The sequence below is a fragment of the Misgurnus anguillicaudatus genome, chromosome 19 (assembly GCF_027580225.2).
Source record: "Misgurnus anguillicaudatus chromosome 19, ASM2758022v2, whole genome shotgun sequence".
Taxonomy (NCBI): Eukaryota; Metazoa; Chordata; class Actinopteri; order Cypriniformes; family Cobitidae; genus Misgurnus; species Misgurnus anguillicaudatus.
Window position 1 is genome coordinate 47,435,213 of NC_073355.2, and position 21,550 is coordinate 47,456,762.

Below are 21,550 nucleotides of genomic sequence, written 5' to 3' on the forward strand. Positions count from 1 at the left end.
CTTTTCTGTAGCACTCAAAGCACTTTACATTTGAAACGGGATCTTCTCAACCACCACCAATGTGCAGCATCCACCTGGATGATGTCACGGCAGCCATATTGTACCAGAACGCCCACCACACACCAACTTATTAGTGGAGAGGAGATAGAGTGATATAGCCAATTAGTATATGGGTGATTCTCACGAAAACTTGGTTTTAAAAATGTCAAGCATGAAAATGTAAAAATTGCTTAAATTTACTTTTTTTCCCACCAGACATTGAAAAACAAAGTCTGGAGTAAATGGGAACATTAATTTAAAAACTTTTACCTATCATTTAACACTTTTTGTAACATAATTTAAAAAATTAGTCCTAAAAAAAATCTCATTACCGCAACAGTCGGAAAACATCAACACTGACATATTTTCAAAATGACATGACAAACCTGAAAGAACATCATTTGGAGATTCTGCACATGCATTTAAAATCAAAGTATTATGCTTCTATTAATTAAATTAACATTTAATAAGCATCTGTTGCGGTAATGATAATCAAAATGTCGTGTAAGCATTCTGACAAGACAATATTTCAAATTAACTGTAAAAAAATGATCTTACCTGGTAGCCATCTTGAAGTAACTGGTCCATGTGCTTGGTCACTCAAAATCAAACTTTATTAAAATTATGTATGTGTGCTTAAACTGTGTTACGGAGGATGAGAACATCAGGCATGGACACAACATTTTCCTAATTTTTCTTCATTATTATTATACATGAATATTCAGTAAATATTTTTTCTGTCATCTAAAGTAGTTTAGCAAAACATCATTTATTTTTTTTCTTAATATTTTTGTGTTAATTTGATTAAATTACAACATAACGCATGTTCAAACACAGTCGGACACATTCCGGTAATGAGAATTTCAGCAGAAAATGAGATAAAATGTACAATTATAAATTCTTATGTTGAAATCACACATTGTGCAAGGTAGAACACAGTATTGTGTTAATTCTGATGCTTTTTAATGTTACTATATTACACATTTTATAGCTAAAATCATTAGTGCCGTGGTGTTTCAATGGTTTCGTGAGAATCACCCATATATGGCGATGATTATTAGGCCAATGGGCAAGTTTGGCCAGGATGCCAGGGCACACCCCTACTCTTTTTCTAAGGACATCCTGGGATTTTTAATGACCACATATAGTCAAGAGGGTTGCACACCAGATGCACAGCTCAGTGCCAAGCAGCGCCGTTCTAAAAAAATCAAACACATTGTTTTTTATGAGTATATGCACAGCGGCGCCGACAGGTGGCGCCTGTCCACGGTGCCCAGCAAGTTGCTCAAATCCCTGTCGCGCAACAGAGCGCCACTCATATAATTTAACATTAAATAACATCATATTTGTCCCAAATCATTAATGATTAACATTGGGTGCTAACGTATATTTTGCATTTTGAAGTAGACGCTATCTGACTAAGCTTGCACTATTTAATGTGCACTTCCGGTGTACGATACCTCCGAGTTGTCCTAGACGCCACGCTGCGCGGCGCTGAGCTGCGTGTCCAGTGTGCGACCCCCTTGAGGACCTTGGTTTAACGTCTCATCCGAAGGACCGTGCTTTTTTGACAATATAGTGTCCCCATCAGGACCCACACGGACCACAGGGTGAGCACCGCCTGCTGGTCTCACTAACAGCAACCTGGTTTTCCCAAGAGGTCTACCACCCAAATACTGACCAGGCTCAACCCTACTTAGCTTCAGTGGGCAAGCTGTCTTGGGCTACAGGGTGATATGGCTGCTGGCTATGGTTATTAAGGTGTTGTGAGGTTACCAGGGTGTTTGGGGTAATTGCCAGGGCATTGCTCTATGGTTGTTATGGTGTTGGGTGTTTGCTAGATGGTTAGGTGTTCCAAGTGGTTGCCAGGGCATTTCTTTCTTTCTTTATTCCCAGCGTCTATGGCTACATTTATGGCGAGAACTGGTTTATACATGCACAAGTTGATTCAGACACAGGTTGGGGGAGGGACAGTTGGCATCTCCAATTTGCCTAACTTGCATGATTTTGGTCTGTGGGAGGAACCCGGAGTACCCTAAGTAAACCCACGTTGACACAGGAAGAACATGCAAACTCCACACAGAAAGGCCACCTGACCTAGCCGGGCCTTGAACCAGCCGCGTTTGAGGCGTCATATTCGCGTATACCGCGTCTAGTTTGCCACTTGAACATTTTGAGTTTACTCGCTTTACTCGTGTGAAATTCTAGTGATCGAGACATTCACGCAGAAATTCGCGTCATGGAAGGGGCTTCTGCGACTGCGCTCGCTTCATGTAATCACGTCACTGCTAGAGCAAGCTCCTGATTGGTTAACTCGGCACGTTTTTCCGCTAAAGTTCACATTTTTCAATTCGCGTCATTCGTACAAACTAGACGCGGGAATGAGACGGAATCGCATCTACCACGCCACGCTAAACGCCTCATTTGCGCCACGAGACCTCCAGATGCACGTCAACGCGTCTTCATATTTACTTAACATTGAAATCATGCCTGATGCCTTTCCAGCGGCTGGTGTGAATGCATCATAAGGCAACAGTGCTACCCACTAAGCCACTGTGTCGCCCCACCAGGTTGTTAAAGGAATAGTCCATTTTCAAATCTAGATAATTTACTCACCACCATGTCATCTAAAATGTTGATGTCTTTCTTTGTTCAGTCGAGAAGAAATTATGTTTTTTGAGGAAAACATTGCAGGATTTTTCTCATTTTAATGGACTTTAATAGAGCCCAACATTTAATACTTAACTCAACACTTAACAGTTTTTTTCAACGGAGTATCAAAGACAGGGCCGGAGTGGGACTCATTTTCAGCCCTGGAGTTTCATGCCTTAGACCGGCCCACTTTAGTTCACGACTGATTATTAAAATAATATCTTTAAACCCTCAGTAGTATAAGTCTGCAGTAGTGCACTGTTCTCTGCAGCCTTGCAATTCACTGTATTTTTCAAATATATAATTTCATATTCCGTGCAAATGCAGTAAACAATTATAATTTTTGCCATAATCATGCAGCATAAGACCATAATATTACTAAAGTAAACTTATTCAAAAACTAAAGGAAACAAATGTGTTTGTGTTTTCCTCTATATTTCTATTTCTAAAAAATGGTGAGTCTTGAGATTAACTGCTGGGTTGATAATGTTTGGAAACCCCTGATATACAATACACAAGCAAGATTTATCAAGTATGCGTTGGAAACAAATGGAAAAAATCTGTATCTTTTTTTTTAGTACTTAGATCATGTCTATTGCTAAATGACGTAGTCCTACATTGTGTTAAAAAAAGAAAACATCATGGATATACTTTTTAAACTACTTTTTTCAAATAAACTAATGAGTTTTGCATCAAAGATTTTTGTTCCTCTTGCAATAAACGATGAATAATGACTAGAGAATTCATCTATGGATAAAAAAATACGTTTTGTAAATTCTTTTCCTTTTAGAGGTCAGCTCGTTTATATTAAGACGCGCTCAAGTTTATTTAAAATATAATAGACGCGCCGCCGGCAAGCGCACTCAAAAGACGCACTCAAGTGTATTTAAAATATAGACGCGCTCAAGTTTATTTAAAATATAATAGAGGCGCCGCCGGCAAGCGCACTCAAAAGACGCGCTCAAGTTTATTTAAAATATAGACGCGCGGCCGGCAAGCGCACTCAAAAGACGCGCTCAAGTTTATTTAAAATATAATAGACGCGCCGCCGGCAAGCGCACTCAAAAGACGCGCTCAAGTTTATTTAAAATATTGACGCGCCGCCGGCAAGCGCACTCAAAAGACGCGCTCAAGTTTATTTAAAATATAGACGCGCGGCCGGAAAGCGCACTCAAAAGACGCGCTCAAGTTTATTTAAAATATAATAGACGCGCCTCCGGCAAGCGCACTCAAAAGACGCGCTCAAGTTTATTTAAAATATAGACGCGCGGCCGGCAAGCGCACTCAAAAGACGCGCTCAAGTTTATTTTAAATATAGACGCGCGGCCGGCAAGCGCACTCAATATAGACGCGTCTGAAACAAAACTTGTGTTCAAGTAAGCGCTTTGAAAACCAGAAGACAGCGGCACGTCCTGCGTTTCCCATGCGTTTTAGATGTCAATGAACCCTAATGCAAGAATTCTTCCAATAAGTGGTCGGGACTCGGGACACAAACAACTTGTGCATAAAGCGGCGGGGACATCTCTCACCCGCAAATACGCGTCATCCCGGTGACATGACAACACCGGCCCTCGTGGCCAAAAAACAGACCGGCCCACCGGGAATCCTCCCGGTTCTCCCTATGGCCAATCCGGGCCTGATCAAAGGACTCTAAACGATCCCAAACGAGGCATAAGGGTCTTATCTAGCAAAACGATTGTCATTTTTGTCAATAAAAATAACAAATATACACTTTTAAAGCACAACTTCTCGTCATGTAGATCCAGTCGAGATGCGCCAGCTGACCCCACGCAATACGTCATGACGTCAAGAGGTCACAGAGGACGAACGCGAACATCCGCCCCAGTGTTTACAAGTGTGTTGAAAGAGGACCGTTCCTACGTTGTTGTATGTCAACTGATACTAATTAATGTCTTTGTGTCAGTTTATTGTTTACAATGGTCCGCAAATGTGCGTTTTATATATGTAACACGTGACCTCCCTACGTCACTACGCATTTACGTTAGGTCGCGCTGGATTGGATCTAGACGAGAAGTTGTGCTTTAAAAGTGTATATTTGTTATTTTTCTTGTCAAAAATGACAATCGTTTCGCTAGATAAGACCCTTGTGCCTTGTTTGGGAGTGTTTGTGGTCCTTTGAAGCTCCGTTGAAGAGACTGTTACGTGTTGAGTATTGAGTGTTGGGCTCTATTAAAGTCCATTAAATTGAAAAACATCCTGCAATGTTTTCCTCAAAAAACATAATTTCTTCTCGACTGAACAAAGAAAGACATCAACATTTTGGGTGACATGGTGGTGAGTGGATTGTCTGGATTTTTCTTTTGGGAAAATGGAATATTCCTTTAAGGTGTTGTGAGGTTGCTAATTGGATACCAGGGTGTTTTGGGTGGATGCCAGGCCATTTCCTGGGTTTGTTAAGTTGTTGTGTGATTTCTAGATGGTTAGTAGGGTGTTCCAAGTGGTTGCCAGGACATTTCCTTGTGGTTGTTAAGGTGTTGTGCGTTTGCTAGATGGTTACTAAGTTATATTGGGTGGTTGTTGGAGTATTACTTTATGGTTGTTAAGGTGTTCTGCATTTGCTAGATGGTTACTCGGTTGTTCCAGGTGGTTGCTAGGGCATTTTCTGTTGTGGTAAAGGTGTTGTGTGGTTGCTAGGTAGTTACCGGGGTGTTTTGGATGGTTGGCAGGGTATAACTCTAGAGTATGTTTTCAGGCTGCCTTGCACAGCACGACCAGGTGATTGTTAAATGACTAATTAATTGCTGCTCAAAATGAAATTGAGATTAGGTTTGTTACTCTCACTCTGACGAAGGCTTGTAAGCCGCAACGAGTATGTGTATTTGTCACCTGTTTTTAAAATATTAAGTCATGATGAAATAAAGGCTTTTTACTTTTTTCTAAATCATTCGAGTGCCTTGGAAATTCTTTATTTAGGTAAATTACCCCTTACATCTAAAGAGCACTGAGATGAGGAATGCACACCTTGTGCAGCACTTATTTTGCATTCTTTGCTTTGATTGCTCCATGTTTGTTTATGGTTGTTAAGGTGTTGTGCAGTTGCTAGGTGGTTACTAGGCTGTTCTTGGTGATTGCCAGGCCATTACTCTATGGATGTTAAGGTATTGTACAGTTGCTAGATGGTTACTAAGGTATTTTGGGTGGTTGCTTGAGCATTTTTATGGTTGTTAAGGTGTTGTGCTGTTGCTAGGTGGTTACCAAGGTGTTTTGGGTGGTTGCCGGAGCATTTCTTTGTGGTTCATAAGATGTTGTGAAGTTGCTAGGTGGTAACCTGGGTGTACTGAGTTGTTGCCAGGGCATTGCTATATGGTTTGTTAAGGTGTTGTGCAGTTGCTAAGTGGTTACTAGGCTGTTCTCAGTGGTTGCCAGATCATTACTCTATGGATGTTAAGGTATTGTGTGATTGTAGGTGGTAAGTAGGATATTTTTGGTGTTTACCAGGGCATTGCTCTATGTTTGTTAAGTATTGTGCAGTTGCGAAATGGTTACTAAGGTATTTTGGGTTGTTGGTTGAGCATTTTTATGGTTGTTATGGTGTTGTGCTGTTGCTAGGTGGTTACCAAGGTGTTTTGGGTGGTTGCCGGAGCATTTCTTTGTGGTTCATAAGATGTTGTGAAGTTGCTAGGTGGTAACCTGGGTGTACTGAGTTGTTGCCAGGGCATTGCTATATGGTTTGTTAAGGTGTTGTGCAGTTGCTAAGTGGTTACTAGGCTGTTCTCAGTGGTTGCCAGATCATTACTCTATGGATGTTAAGGTATTGTGTGATTGTAGGTGGTAAGTAGGATATTTTTGGTGTTTACCAGGGCATTGCTCTATGTTTGTTAAGTATTGTGCAGTTGCGAAATGGTTACTAAGGTATTTTGGGTGGTTGTTGGAGCATTTCTTTGTGGTTCATAAGATGTTGTGAAGTTGCTAGGTGGTAACCCGGTTGTACTGAGTTGTTGCCAGGGCATTGCTCTATGGTTTTTTAAGGTGTTGTGCAGTTGCTAAGTTGTTACTATGCTGTTCTTAGTGGTTGCCAGGCCATTACTCTATGGATGTTAAGGTATTGTGTGATTGTAGATATTTTTGGTGGTTACCAGGGCATTGCTCTATGTTTGTTAGATATTGTTCAGTTGCGAGATGGTTACTAAGATATTTTGGGTTGTTGGTTGAGCATTTTTATGGTTGTTATGGTGTTGTGCTGTTGCTAGGTGGTTACCAAGGTGTTTTGGGTGGTTGTCGGAGCATTTCTTTGTGGTTCATAAGATGCTGTGAAGTTGCTAGGTGGTAACTCAGGTGTACGCAGTTGTTGCCAGGGCATTGCTATATGGTTTGTTAAGGTGTTGTGCAGTTGCTAAGTGGCTACTACGCTGTTCTCAGTGGTTGCCAGATCATTACTATAAGGATGTTAAGGTATTGTGTGATTGTAGGTGGTAAGTAGGATCTTTTTGGTGGTTACCAGGGCATTGCTCTATGTTTGTTAGGTATTGTGCAAGTGCTAGATGGTTACTAAGGTGTTTTGGGTGGTTGTCGGCCCATTTCTTTGTGATTGTTGCTAGGGGGTAATTCGGGTGTAGTGAGTTGTTGCCAGGGCATTGCTCTATGATTTGTTAAGGTGTTGTGCAGTTGCTAAGTGTTTACTAGGCTGTTCTTAGTAGTTGCCAGGCCATTACTCTATGGATGTTAAGGTGTTGCTAGCTGCTGTTCCTGTCACTTAATGGTAGAGTATTGCTTTAGCAACACAAAAGATTGTGGCTTCAATCCTAGGAAATACATGTTGAAAAATGTACATCTTGTAAGTCGTTTTGGCTTAAACAGTCTGCCAAATGCGTACATGTATTGCTAGGTGGATTTATGCTTTCCTGTTATATCATCCTCCATGTGAAAGTGCAGTCATACAGAAAAAGCAGCGTATTTTTCATCAACAAACTGTAATTTAAGGCATCATTAACTTCTGCAGGGGTGAAGGACGAGTGAAGGACAGAGTTTACTGTTGTTCAATTCATAAAGCATTGAGTTAGCAGCTCAAAGGTCACATAATCTATTCATATTCAATGACCTTTAAGTTGCACTGGATTAAAGTGTCTGCTGATGCATAAATATAAATAAATGTTAAATCTAATATTTAAGGTCAGAGGATTTTGAGTAGTTGTGATTCTTTCCTTAGTAAACATCATTGTAGAGAAGACCATTCTGATTGATTAAATGTCTACATTTTGTCATTTAATTCTTGTGTTATAAGCAAACAGGATATCTTGTTTTCATTTGATTTGCCTTTTTTACCAAAATAAGATAAATGATGAATGCTGATAGCCCAAAGGAGCACATGTAGTACAGGTTGATTGTCGCCCGGGGCGAACTGGGGTTAAACATCACGCTCGGAGGCTCAATGCTGATGTCAGTCATTTTCCACATCACCAAGCTTAACCTGAGACTCTGTTGTGTTAGCAGTCCACGCGTCCAATAAAACCGCTCACGCAAACATGCTATTACCTAAACTAGATGCCATGTTGATTCCTTTCAGCGATAAAAACACACGCCAGTGAACACATCATAACCTGGGTGTTAATTTATTGGAGTCAGATGGTGGTCGTATCATTAGCGCTGCTAGTTAGCTCTAGGCTCAATTTGATCAGCAGTCACGGATTTTACTCTGTAAAATTCTTCAGTCGAACAAATGAAGGATTCAGTGCTGTAATTGGCTTTAGTTCATATTCTCGGCGCTCTGTTTTGCCAAATGAGTCCGTTCTGATTTGCCCTCAAGTCTCAATGACTGTAAAAGTCTTTCATAAGGAAAATGAAACGAGCTCGAGAGAGCCGTATGCGAGCGTGTGAAGCCGGCAAACTCGTTCACCAGAATCTTGCAGATAACATCAGACTACATATAGATTATAATAATACAGTAATGGTTAAATGGTTTGAATTAGATTAATATGCGGTTCTGGTTATGTTATGGAGGAAGAACCGTACAGAATGAGTTATCAGATGGTGTGGATGGATGAAAATGAAATACGGTGCAGGTTGTTTGTGTAATTGTCCATTGAGACACACTCACGAGGGCTTTCTCCGGTTTGATAGCCGCGTGTTATATGAACCCTCTTCATTCTGATGAGGCAAGCTGCTATCATTTCATCTGGGAGAAGTTCACGGTCCATATCAGAGTTCTGCCCATTACGCTTAAATGTGTTCGGAGTCAAAGTCTTTAAATAACGCACACTCGACAGCACACACACGTCCACTCTATATCGGTGGGGATGGAGGGTCTCTCCCAACACCAGCTGTTGAGTTTTCCAGACTCTGCGTAACAGTTTATCAGGACTAAACATCAACATATGTTCAGCAGTTTGCCTCCGTCCTACAGTCCAGCCTGCAGCCACAAACCTGTTTCTCACAGCTGAGGAATAAAGAGACGGTTCGGCCTAAGATGCCCATTTTTTATCATTCACAAACCCTGCTTGCACTGTTGACTTCACAAGACTGGTAATATACAACATAATGTGTTGCTTTTCAGTTACTAGATGCATGAGATCACTGATTTTGTTTACATTAAAACCGTTCAGTTTGAAAATGTCTATGTATCAACGTGATTTGAGAGCTACAGCAGAGGGGGAATAATACAGGAGTCCGGTGTGTGACCCTTAAGACTTTAAATATATCTTCATGGAGGTATTTGGTCATTTTTGTCAGGGGGTGCTCACCCTGTGGTCTGTGTGGGTCCTAACACCACTGTATAGTGATGGGGACAATATACTGTCAAAAATGATCTTTCGGATGAGACGTTAAACCGAGGTCCTGACTCTCTGTGTTCCTTAAAAATCCCTGGATGTCATTCGAAAAAGAGTAGGGGTGTGCCCCGGCATCCTGGCCAAACTTGCCCATTGGCCTACTAATCATCCCTCATACTAATTGTCTATATCACTTGGTCTCCCTCCACTAATAAGCTGTTGTGTGGTGGGCGTTGTCGCGCAATATGGCTGCCATCGCATCATCCAGGTGGTGGTTGAGGAGATTCCCCCATTCATATGTAAAGTGCTTTGAGGTCTGCAGAAAAAGCGCTATATAAATGTAACATTATTATTGTGTCTGTATGCTTTACTTGATCCCTACGTACAGGCCCGGATTAAGAATTCGGAGGCCCCTGGGCACAATGGCTTGTAGGCCCCCCGAATTATATAAGATGTGGTTATTTTTATTAAAAACACCTTTACATTTACACGTGTTACACTTAAACATTGCAGCCTATGATCACAACCTGTAGGACAATATCAATACATGTAGATATTTTTGTTGTAAGCAGGGACCTGCATAGGGGGACAGGTCACACATCTTGAACAATTATATCATTATTTAGATTTTTCAAATGTAATTTTCTTCCCATCGCTTGGGCCCCAAGTGCCCATAATGCCCATTGGATAATCTGACCCTGACTACGTAGCAGTGTAAACAGTCTGCAATAGTTTTGTGTCGTGTTAATGACTTAGTATGTGTGAGGTCATTTGTATGGGTGTGTTTGGAGTTGTGTGTTCATGAGGTCATTTGTATGGGTGTGTTTGGAGTTGTGTGTTCATGAGGTCATTTGTATGGGTGTGTTTGGAGTTGTGTGTTTATTGAGGTCATTTGTTTGGGTGTGTTTTGAGTTGTGTGTTCATGAGGTCATTTGTATGGGTGTGTTATGAGTTGTATGTGTGTATATGTGGGCTAATAGAAGTCTTTGTGGCGCCGAGTTCCTCGTTCTTCTTTGTTGTTTGTAACCCAAACTATCCCATGAGCCTGTAGTGATGAGTGCAGATAGCCTCCTGTTTTACTCACTCCTGTCTTATTTTGATGATCTGTATTTATGCTGCTATTGACACATCTCTTCACACGGAATATCATTTTAGACGACCTAAAGAAAACAGACAACATTTAAGCTTATGAGAGAGAGAGAAAGAGAGAGAGAGTGTGAGAGAGAGAGACCCATCAGCTGCTGCTAAATTCATTTATCAGTAACACACCCTCAGAAACAATCTACAGCCCTGATCCTCTATTCTACAGTTCATGTGCCTACATAAATATACATTTGTATACTTTAAATGTTTATATTTCAAAGTCTATTTTATATTGTAAATATCCTCTGATTCTATTTTATTTGACTTTATTTGCAATAGTACTTCATCCATCACCCTGCACCTTAGCTTAATTCCACCTTAATGTTGGTTATTGTTGTGTTACTGTATGTTTCTTGTTCTATGTACAATGCGTTGGCAATATTATAAGTGACACAATCATGCCAATAAAGATTCTTTAAATTGACATTGAAAAATTGAGAGACTTATACACAGAGAGAAAGATAGAGAGTAATAGAGGGCACCATGTTTCAGCACCATGGACAGCTGCCTGAGTTTCAGCACCATGGACAGCTGCCTCAGTTTCAGCACCATGGACAGCTGCCATTGACACACAGATGAGGATTTCTCTAATAGCTCATACAAAATGATCATTCTGTTGTGATTCTGTCATGTCATTTCAAACCCATATTCTTTCTGCCAAGGTGCACAGAATAAGGCCAGGCTTCTCTTTTCTATAAAATGACATTATGGCAAATTTGTGGCCAAGCTGCCAGGACAAAAAGCCAGGACATTAAAGCATTCAGCACCATTTAGGATATTACTAATGGTCTGATGTCATATCATCATTTTATCTTTTGTGCCCCAAGGAAGAAACTGACAGTGGTTTGAAATTATATGAGAGGAAGTAAATAATGATAAATGACTGATATCAGATCCTGTCCGATCTTTCTCGATGAGTGTATCTCTCATTGTTGCTCTGCACATTAAGTAGTGAAGATGTGTGAAGATTATTCACTCTCCCACAGGAAGACTAGCAGAACAGACCTCGGTCATATTTATCTGTAGTTTTAATCTCACAGGTTTCATCAATGTTTTTTGGCTAAGGCAGCATACACTGTTCATTATCAGTTACTGTACAGATATCTGTAAAGATCCACTGATAAACAAAACCAAGCATTCAGTTCTATTCATTTGTTGTAGGATCCATTGGTTAACATCAGTGAGGGGGTGAACTAACTTGGAAACCATCTTGTGTTAAGCATCCTCCTAAATTTCTTTGTGTTTCTGTCTTGACAGTGACGGGTTTCCCGTACCCCACAGCAGGGGCGACAGTGACCTACAGAGGTGCTCATCTGAGAGGAAGAGGTCGAGCCGTTTATAACCCCTTCCGTACGGCCCCGCCTCCTCCGCCTATCCCGGCCTATGGAGCGTGAGTCCTCTGCTTACTAAAGCAAACAATATAACAAACTAACCAGATGAAGGTGGATTTGGACCTGATCTCTTGCATGCATATAATCTCTGATCATGTTGAATTTGAATTTACTTTGAATTCTGAATCAAAGTGATTTATTTCTTGTGGTTACATGACTAAATTCTGCTCTGTGAGGGCTGTTAATCTGATGCATTTATTGTCTTATCTGTTTCTGTCACACAGAGTTCTGTATCAGGACGGATTCTACGGCGCTGAGATCTATGTGAGTCACTTTGTGTTTCATTCTTTGTTTTGGCTTTGATTAAGCACACGTGTTGTGTCAAAAAAAACTTGATAACAAAATATTACTGATTCCATCCATTTACCACAAACTGTTTTACTATCCTTACAAAAGAAAGAAAACGACTAAACAAGCCAGATATAATACAGTCAATGGTGTTTTCTTCACATATGCAGTGTTACTCAGCACCAGGCCTTTAAAGAAACACTTCACACATAAATAAAAACAACTGTGAACTTTCTGTCATCATTTACTCACTCTTGCGTGGTTGTAAACCTGTATGATGTTCTCTGAGGAACACAAATGCAGAAGATCCTCACACAAATGGGTTATGAAGGTTTGGTATACAGCACATAAGTCATGTGAATGGCTGTTGGGGGGCTTTAATGTCTCTTTTGTAGCATAAAACACACATTACCTGCTGTGTTCATCGAACAGAAGAAAGGCCAACACGAGGGGTGTGTTGAGTAAATGATGACAGAGTTGTCGTTTTGAAGGACTGTTCCTTTAGAAGTTCAGCTTCTCAGTTATGTGTTTGAGGGAAATTTGTGGCAGGTGTTTATTTGACACAGTTTCTCGCTGTATCCATCAGGCAGGTGAATGTGAACCTCCTGTATAATCTCAGATCTGTTGTGTGTTTCTCTGGCCACCAGTGAATCACGATAAGACGAAGCAGGTTCAGATAGCAGGATTTATCTTCTTCCACAATACACCAAAACACACACAAACACATTCAACTCCCACCTGAGACTGCAGTGTGAAGACCTGATAATGGCCACACACTGAACCTGAGTCACCTGAAAGACAAGATATTTCTCTTATCTCATTTTATCTCCTCTCTTCTCATACTCCTGTCTTATTTTGTCATATCTTCTCTCATACTCTTGTCTCATCTCGTCTCATACTCTTATTTTATCTTATGTCCTTTCATACTCCAATCTCATTTGATCTCATCTACTCTTATACTCTCATCTCATTTTATGGCATCTACTCTTGTCTCATTTTATCTCATCTATTCTAATACTCTCATCTCATTTGATCTCATCTACTCTCGTTTCTTTGTATCTCATCTACTCTTGTCTCATTTGATCTCATCTACTTTTAATCTCATCTACTTTTATCCTCTAGTCTCATTTGATCTCCTCTCACCTTATTTTCTTGTCTGATTTTATTTCATCTACTTTCATACTCTTGTCTCATTTTATCTCATCTACTCTCATACTCTCATCTCATTTTATCTCATCTACTTTCAAACTCTTGTTTCATTGTATCTCATCTACGCTTATACTCTTGTCTCATTTTATCTCACCTAATTTTCTTGTCTCGTTGTATCTCATCTACTTTTATTCCTTCGTCTCCTTTTAGCTTATCTCACCTTATTGTATTGTCTCATTGTATCTCATCTACTTTCATACTTTTGTTTCATTTTATCTCATCTCTCCTCATTGTCTTGTCTCATTTTATTTAATCTACTTTCATACTCTCGTCTCATTTTATCTCATCTACTTTCATACTCTCGTTTCATTGTATCTCATCTACTCTTATACTCTTGTCTCATTTTATCTCATCTACTCTCATACTCTCGTCTCATTTTATCTCACCTCGTTTTCTTGTCTCGTTGTATCTCATCTACTTTTATTCCTTAGTCTCATTTTAGCTCATCTCACCTTATTGTATTGTCTCATTTCACATCATCTACTTTCATACTTTTGTCTCATTTTATTTCATCTCACCTCATTGTCTTGTCTCATTTTATTTCATCTACTCTTATACTTTTATCCTCTAGTCTCATTTGATCTCCTCTCACCTTATTTTCTTGTTTCATTTTATTTCATCTACTTTCATACTCTCGTCTCATTTTATCTCATCTACTTTCGTACTCTCGTTTCATCTCATCTACTCTTATACTCTTGTCTCATTTTATCTCATCTACTCTCATACTCTCGTCTCATTTTATCTCACCTCATTGTCTTGTCTGATTTTATTTCATCTACTTTCATACTCTTGTCTCATTTTATCTCATCTACTTTCGTACTCTTGTTTCATTGTATCTCATCTACTCTTATACTCTTGTCTCATTTTATCTCACCTCATTTTCTTGTCTCGTTGTATCTCATCTACTTTTATTCCCTCGTCTCATTTTAGCTCATCTCACCTTATTGTATTGTCTCATTGTATCTCATCTACTTTCATACTTTTGTCTCATTTTATCTCATCTCTCCTCATTGTCTTGTCTCATTTTATTTAATCTACTTTCATACTCTCGTCTCATTTTATCTCATCTACTTTCGTACTCTCATTTCATTGTATTTCATCTACTCTTATACTCTTGTCTCATTTTATCTCATCTACTCTCATACTCTTGTATCATTTTATCTCACCTCATTTTCTTATCTCGTTGTATCTCATCTACTTTTATTCCTTAGTCTCATTTTAGCTCATCTTACCTTATTGTATTGTCTCATTTTATCTCATCTACTTTCATACTTTTGTCTAATTTTATCTCACCTCGTTTTCTTGTCTCGTTGTATCTCATCTACTTTTATTCCTTAGTCTCATTTTAGCTCATCTTACCTTATTGTATTGTCTCATTTTATCTCATCTACTTTCATACTTTTGTCTCATTTTATCTCACCTCATTGTCTTATCTCGTTGTATCTCATCTACTTTTATTCCTTAGTCTCATTTTAGCTCATCTTACCTTATTGTATTGTCTCATTTTATCTCATCTACTTACATACTTTTGTCTCATTTTATCTCACCTCGTTTTCTTGTCTCGTTGTATCTCATCTACTTTTATTCCTTAGTCTCATTTTAGCTCATCTTACCTTATTGTATTGTCTCATTTTATCTCATCTACTTTCATACTTTTGTCTCATTTTATCTCACCTCATTTTCTTATCTCGTTGTATCTCATCTACTTTTATTCCTTAGTCTCATTTTAGCTCATCTCACCTTATTGTATTGTCTCATTTTACATCATCTACTTTCATACTTTTGTCTCATTTTATCTCATCTTACCTCATTGTTTTCTCTCATTTTATTTCATCTACTCTTATACTTTTATACTCTTGTCTCATTTACTCTCATCTACCTTTATATTCTGATTTTAATTTATCTCATCTACCCTCATACTCTCGTCTCAGTTTGTCTCATCTCCTATCATACTCTAATCTTATTTTATCCCATCTACTCTCATACTCTTGTCTCATTTTATCTCGTCTTCTTTCATGCTCTCGTCTCATTTTATCTCATCTCTTTGTCTTGTCTCATTTTATCTCACCTTATTTTCTTGTCTCATTTTATCTTGTCTACGTTCATGCTCTCGTCTCATTTTATCTCCTCTCATACTCTCGTCTCATTTGATCTCATCTCACCTCCAGTATCACGTCTCATCTTATCTCCTCATTAAATAGTGATAAGACAGAGCTCTTGCGTATTGGCACCTCTCATCAGCTTCGTAAAGCTGGTTTGCTATTTAAAAACGTAGATGTCTCTGTTCTGGAAGTACAAACCAAATAAAAAAATCTAGGAGTAATTTTTAATTTAAGTTTGTCTTTTCACCCTCATGTTCGGTACACTGTAAAGAACTAATTTTTTCATCTAATAAATATTGACTGCGCTCTATGTCATCCCTTTCTGTGACTGAAAGGCTTATTAATACTTTTCTGTTTTTCCGCATTGACTATTGCAATGCACTTCTGGCCGAGGTTCCTAAATCCACACTTATCAAACTGCAATATGTGCAAAATTCAGCTGCTAGGATCCTGACCAGAGTCAGGCAAAATGAGCATATCACATCAATTCTTAAGTCCATGCACTGGCTTCCGGTCAGGTTTCGAGTTGATTTTAAAGTCCTCATGCGTACATATAAGGCACTGCATGGTCTGGCCCACGAGTATCTGTCTGCACTTTTAATCTTATACACACACAACTGTTATTTTCTTGTTTTATGTAAAGTGTCTTGAAAAGCTCTTTTAAAGACGCTATTTAAAAATAAAGTTATTATTATTTTCATACTATCGTCTCATTTTATTTTATCCCACCTCATGATCTCGTCTCATTTTATCTCATCTACTTTTATACTCTTATCTTATTTTATCTCATCTTATAACTTGCAGTGAGTGAGTTTACTATTGGGATGGGTTAAGTGCCAAGGTCACATTTCAAGTATGTGTTCCATACTTGACAAACATGTCACTTTCATACTCTCATCACTTTTTATCTCATCTCCTTTCATACTCTCTTCTCATTTTATCTCACTTTCTCATCCTCTCATCTTTCTACCCCCAGCTCATCTCATTTGCTCTCATCTTCTCTCGTCTCGTTTTGTCTTCATTAATTATTTTCTCAACAGTACGTTTTGTTACCATATTTAGGATCGTAAAGCGTGCGCTCTCGTTCACAGTGTCCTGATAAGAGGCATGTGCTGTGTATTGGGGCAGAGGTGGTGACAGTCTGATTTATTACCCCGCGTGTCTGCAGGCGTGGGCTCCAATCAGCAGAGTCCCACAGGAAGTTTACTACGGCTGCTCCTCCTCACTTCCTGTCCCCACGGGAACAAAGGGGAGGGGTCATGTGACCTCACAATTCCCCCCTCCACCTATAACCTGATTTCATACGTTCCAACATCTTCATCAAATGTGCCATTTTGTTCTATTGCCAAAACTGGTATGACAGATGATGGGTAAACTAGCAATACGTTCAGTATTCAATAAAATTTTATTTGCAATCTTTCTAAATGTTGCATTGTCAAACAACATTACATGTACAGTTTCATCTTGTTTTTTGTTTTTTTTAATAGCTGGAAATTTCAAATCTGCTCCTTGTGCCTGTATGCTTGTATTTTTGTGAGCTCAGATTTGCCAAGAAGTTAGTCAATTAAATATGAAAAGTTTCACTGTCAATGTTATTGTTTTAGCTCTGTGTTTTGTTCTATGTGTATCTACTTTAACCCCTAAAAATAGTTTTGGCTTCATTTAGCCTCCTGAGCTGAGAACGCGAAATGTTTATAAATTTGAGTCTCAGTGACTAAACCGTCTGATTTTAACCTTCTCTCAGCATTCGTGAACATCCATGTGCCTCGGGCATTTTGCAGCGTGTGAAAAGCTCTTGTTAAATAATACAGCAGCCCTGCGTAGAGCTCTGCTGACCGTCACAGATTCGCTCGATGCACATAAAACTTTCTGGACCTAATTTATATGCAGTTATCAAGCTATATCTCACATTCAGAGCATCTCTAAAGAGAAGGCATCAGTGATGTTTGTGAGTGCTGTAGCTCCTCCTGCTGGTTTGATCTGAACATGCACGAATGTTTTGTGTGGTAACTGGACTGAAGTATCTTCTGACGTACTGATTAATGTTGGTTATTAGTGATGAGCCTGCAGACAGATGATCTGATCTCCACCCCACACGTCCTGCTCTCATGATTATGATACAAAACACCAAATCACAAGAAAACAGACCACTTTGTCCTATAACATAGAGATCTGTTGACAGAGAAAGAGTTGATCATATGTGACACATGAAGTGAAAAACATTTAAAAGTTTTTACAACACATTGATTCAAAGCAGATTTTAAGCAGTTAAAAGCGACTACATCAAAGAAATGCAACATTAATATTGAATCATTTAAAGTAGCAACGTGTTTGATAGACAGATGTTTTTGTGTGTTATATGTTTTGTGGTTTGTGTTTGCAGGGCGGTTATGCAGCGTACAGATATACACAACCTACGACAGCTACAGCCTTCAGTGACAGGTATGTGTTTATTACAAGTTACAGAAGACAACAGTCTGTCAAAATTTTGAAACCTAAAACTGTGATTAGATGAACAAAAGATTACAAAAAAATCTGAAAATGAACTCAAACAACCGAACGGAGACTATAGTGGGCAGTGCTCCAAATTCGAATCTTATGCCGATCACGTATCCATTTCTTCACCCAATACTTTCCTGTCGTCTCCTTACGTACTGTCTGTCAAATAAAGGCAAAATGGCGAAAAGGATAACTTAAAGAAATGAACTCAAGATTATTTCTCATAGGGGTGGATCGATGCATTGATTACATTTCTAACGATACGATGCATCGATTCAAAAACAGAAAATACCGAAATGAGGTGCCTTTATTTTGACACTCTCCGCGTCCTCATTTATTGACGTAACGTCCATCTACGCATTTCCACCAAAGATCGCATTTTTTGTTTATTTTCGTCTGCTAGTGTCTGCAAGTGAATGCAATGCAGCAATAAAATTTTTGTAGCACAGAAAACACAGTGAAAGAGGTAGAAGACGTTGTGACTATCGGGCGCAAATCATGGGTTTGGAAATATTTTGTATTTGGAAAATGGATTGGACAAAACCTTTGCCAGCTCAGCTGAAACACTAAAGACTTTTATTGTTGCCATCTTAAGCTTGATTTTATGTGAAATTGTTCCTTTATTACTTATTTTTCTTTATTTAAAAAAAAAAAAATTCTTTGTTAATGTAAATGTTCCTATTGGGGCACAGATTTGCATTTTTTATAGAGTTAAATTAAACGTTTATTTAATATATCTAGATTGCATTTGTACGGAGCCCCTAAGGAGGGACATTGAGCAAAAATTAAAAAAGTTTAGTTTCGTGTAAAACTATCGCGTGCTCACGTAAAACTATCGCATGCTCACATGAAACTATCGCGTGCTCACATGAAACTATCGCGTGCTCACATAAAACTATCGTGTGCTCACATGAAACTGTTGCATGCTCACGTGAAACTATCGCGTGCTTACGTAAAACTATCGCGTGCTCACGTAAAACTATCGCGTGCTCACATGAAACTATCGCATGCTCACATAAAACTATTGCGTGCTTACATGAAACTATTGCGTGCTTACGTGAAACTATCGTGTGCTCACATAAAACTATCGCGTGCTCACATGAAACTATCGCGTGCTCACGTAAAATTATTGCGTGCTCACATAAAACTATCGCGTGCTCACATAAAACTATCGCGTGCTCACATAAAACTATCGCGTGCTCACATGAAACTATCGCGTGCTCACGTAAAATTATTGCGTGCTCACATAAAACTATCGCGTGCTCACATAAAACTTTTGCATGCTCACATGAAACTATCGCGTGCTCATTTAAAACTATCGCGTGCTCACATAAAACTATTGCATGCTCACGTGAAACTCTCGCATGCTCACGTGAAACTATTGCGTGCTCACATGAAACTATCGCGTGCTCATGTAAAACTATCGCATGCTCACATAAAACTATCCATGCTCACATAAAACTTTTGCATGCTCATGTGAAACTATTGCGTGCTCACGTAAAAATTATTGCGTGCTCACGTAAAAATTATTGCGTGCTCACATAAAACTATCGCATGCTCACCTAAAACTAACGCATGCTCACGTGAAACTATTGCATGCTCACATGAAACTATCGCATGCTCACGTGAAACTATTGCGTGCTCACATGAAACTATCGCATGCTCACGTGAAACTATCGCATGCTCACGTGAAACTATTGCGTGCTCACATGAAACTATCACGTGCTCATGTAAAACTATCGCATGCTCACATAAAACTATCACATGCTCACGTGAAACTATTGCGTGCTCACATAAAACTATCGCATGCTCACGTGAAACTATCGCATGCTCAGGTGAAACTATCGCATGCTCACATGAAACTATCGCATGCTCACGTGAAACTATCGCATGCTCACGTGAAACTATCGCATGCTCACGTGAAACTATCGCATGCTCACGTGAAACTTTTGCGTGCTCACGTGAAACTTTTGCGTGCTCACGTGAAACTTTTGCGTGCTCACGTGAAACTATCGCGTGCTCATATAAAACCATCGCGTGCTCACGTGAAACTATCGCTTGCTCACGTGAAACTATTGCATGCTCACGTAAAACTATTGTTTGCTCACGTAAAACTATCGCGTGATCACATGAAACTATAGCGTGCTCATGTAAAACTATCCGGTGCTCACATGAAACTATCGCGTGCGGACGTGAAACTACCGCATTTAGCTTTGATAGTTTCACGTGCTTGCGCGATAGTTTCATGTTCGCACGCGAAAGTTTCACGTGAGCGCGTAAAACTAACCTTCTAAACTTCTGCACATAAAGGTGAGCACATGAAATTTCGTGCGCGTACGTGAAACTAAACTTTAGATTTTTTTACTCCAATGTCACCTTAGGGCAGTGCTTCTCAATTATTTTCTGTCACACCCCCCCTAGGAAGAAGTAAACATTTTGCGCCCCCCCAACTCTCCGCCGCGACTGTAAATAGTTTAATTTGTCTTTAAAATGACACATCTGCAAAGCATTGTATCCTTATTAACATTAAAGAAAACACAAAAAAAGAAATATCAATCAACTTACAACAAAGAATAACTTTATTAACATTGTTTTTAGTCTGTAACAGAAAAGACTTAAAATGCATCAATTTGCCTGAAATAAAAAAATCAATCCTTATTTACAGTATATTTTTTGACCATTTGATACTGAAAAATTAAATTAAATATAATCAATAAATAATAAAAAATAACGCAAGCGGCTTATCAGCGTGTTTTGGGTGTAATGTCTTTAAGTGACGGTGCAAAAAAATCACTTCCTGAAAAAGTATTTTCCCCGGGGTCTCATGTGCCCCCCTGGGGGTCCCGCCCCACTATTTGAGAAGCACTGCCTTAGGGGCTTAGTACATTTGTGACTGCTTAACTAGGCACATAATACTAAAGTATCAATAAATTAATCAAATCGATTCGTAATTGCATCGAAGAAATGTTTGATGTACCAGCAAATATCGCATGGCTGTCGGAGATAATCAATATTGTATCATATCACAATGAACTGTCAGATTTACACCGCAATTTCTCATCCAATTTTTTAAGCATTGCATGCCTGCCTAATGGTGTATCTTCCTTAAAAGTGCCATGCATAGATTTCAGCGGCATCTAGTGATGAGATTGCAAATTGCAACCAACGGTTCAATCCACCACTCACCCCTCTCTTTCGAAACAAATAAAGAAGCTACGGTAGCCGCCATAGCACAAACAAGTTGTCGTCTAAGAAAAAAACGTGGCAAAATGCGCTCTGTAGAGCAGTTTGTCCATTTAGGGAAACTGTAGAAATATGACGGCGACTTCTTTTTAAGGAGACCCGCAGTGAATGTAGATAAAATGGCTCATTCTAAGGTAATAAAAACATAATGGTTCACCGCTGAAAACATATGTTCTGTATACAGTATTATATTGCATTTTTGCCAATAGATCCTTGTAAAATGTACACACTGCACCTTTAGAAGTGACTTTGCTTTAAC

General features: G+C 39.2%; 1 protein-coding gene across 9 annotated transcripts in view; it reads left to right on the forward strand.

The window, feature by feature from the left end:
• Nucleotides 1-21,550, forward strand: part of LOC129436739 (RNA binding protein fox-1 homolog 3) — a 295,528-nt gene that overhangs the window by 265,843 nt on the left and 8,135 nt on the right. For all 9 annotated transcript variants that reach the window (XM_073857800.1, XM_073857794.1, XM_073857795.1 and 6 more), the window contains 3 exons: nt 11,817-11,949; nt 12,175-12,214; nt 17,933-17,991. In XM_073857800.1, the coding sequence (XP_073713901.1) occupies nt 11,817-11,949; nt 12,175-12,214; nt 17,933-17,991 (232 nt within the window). The remainder of the gene's footprint in view (nt 1-11,816; nt 11,950-12,174; nt 12,215-17,932; nt 17,992-21,550) is intronic.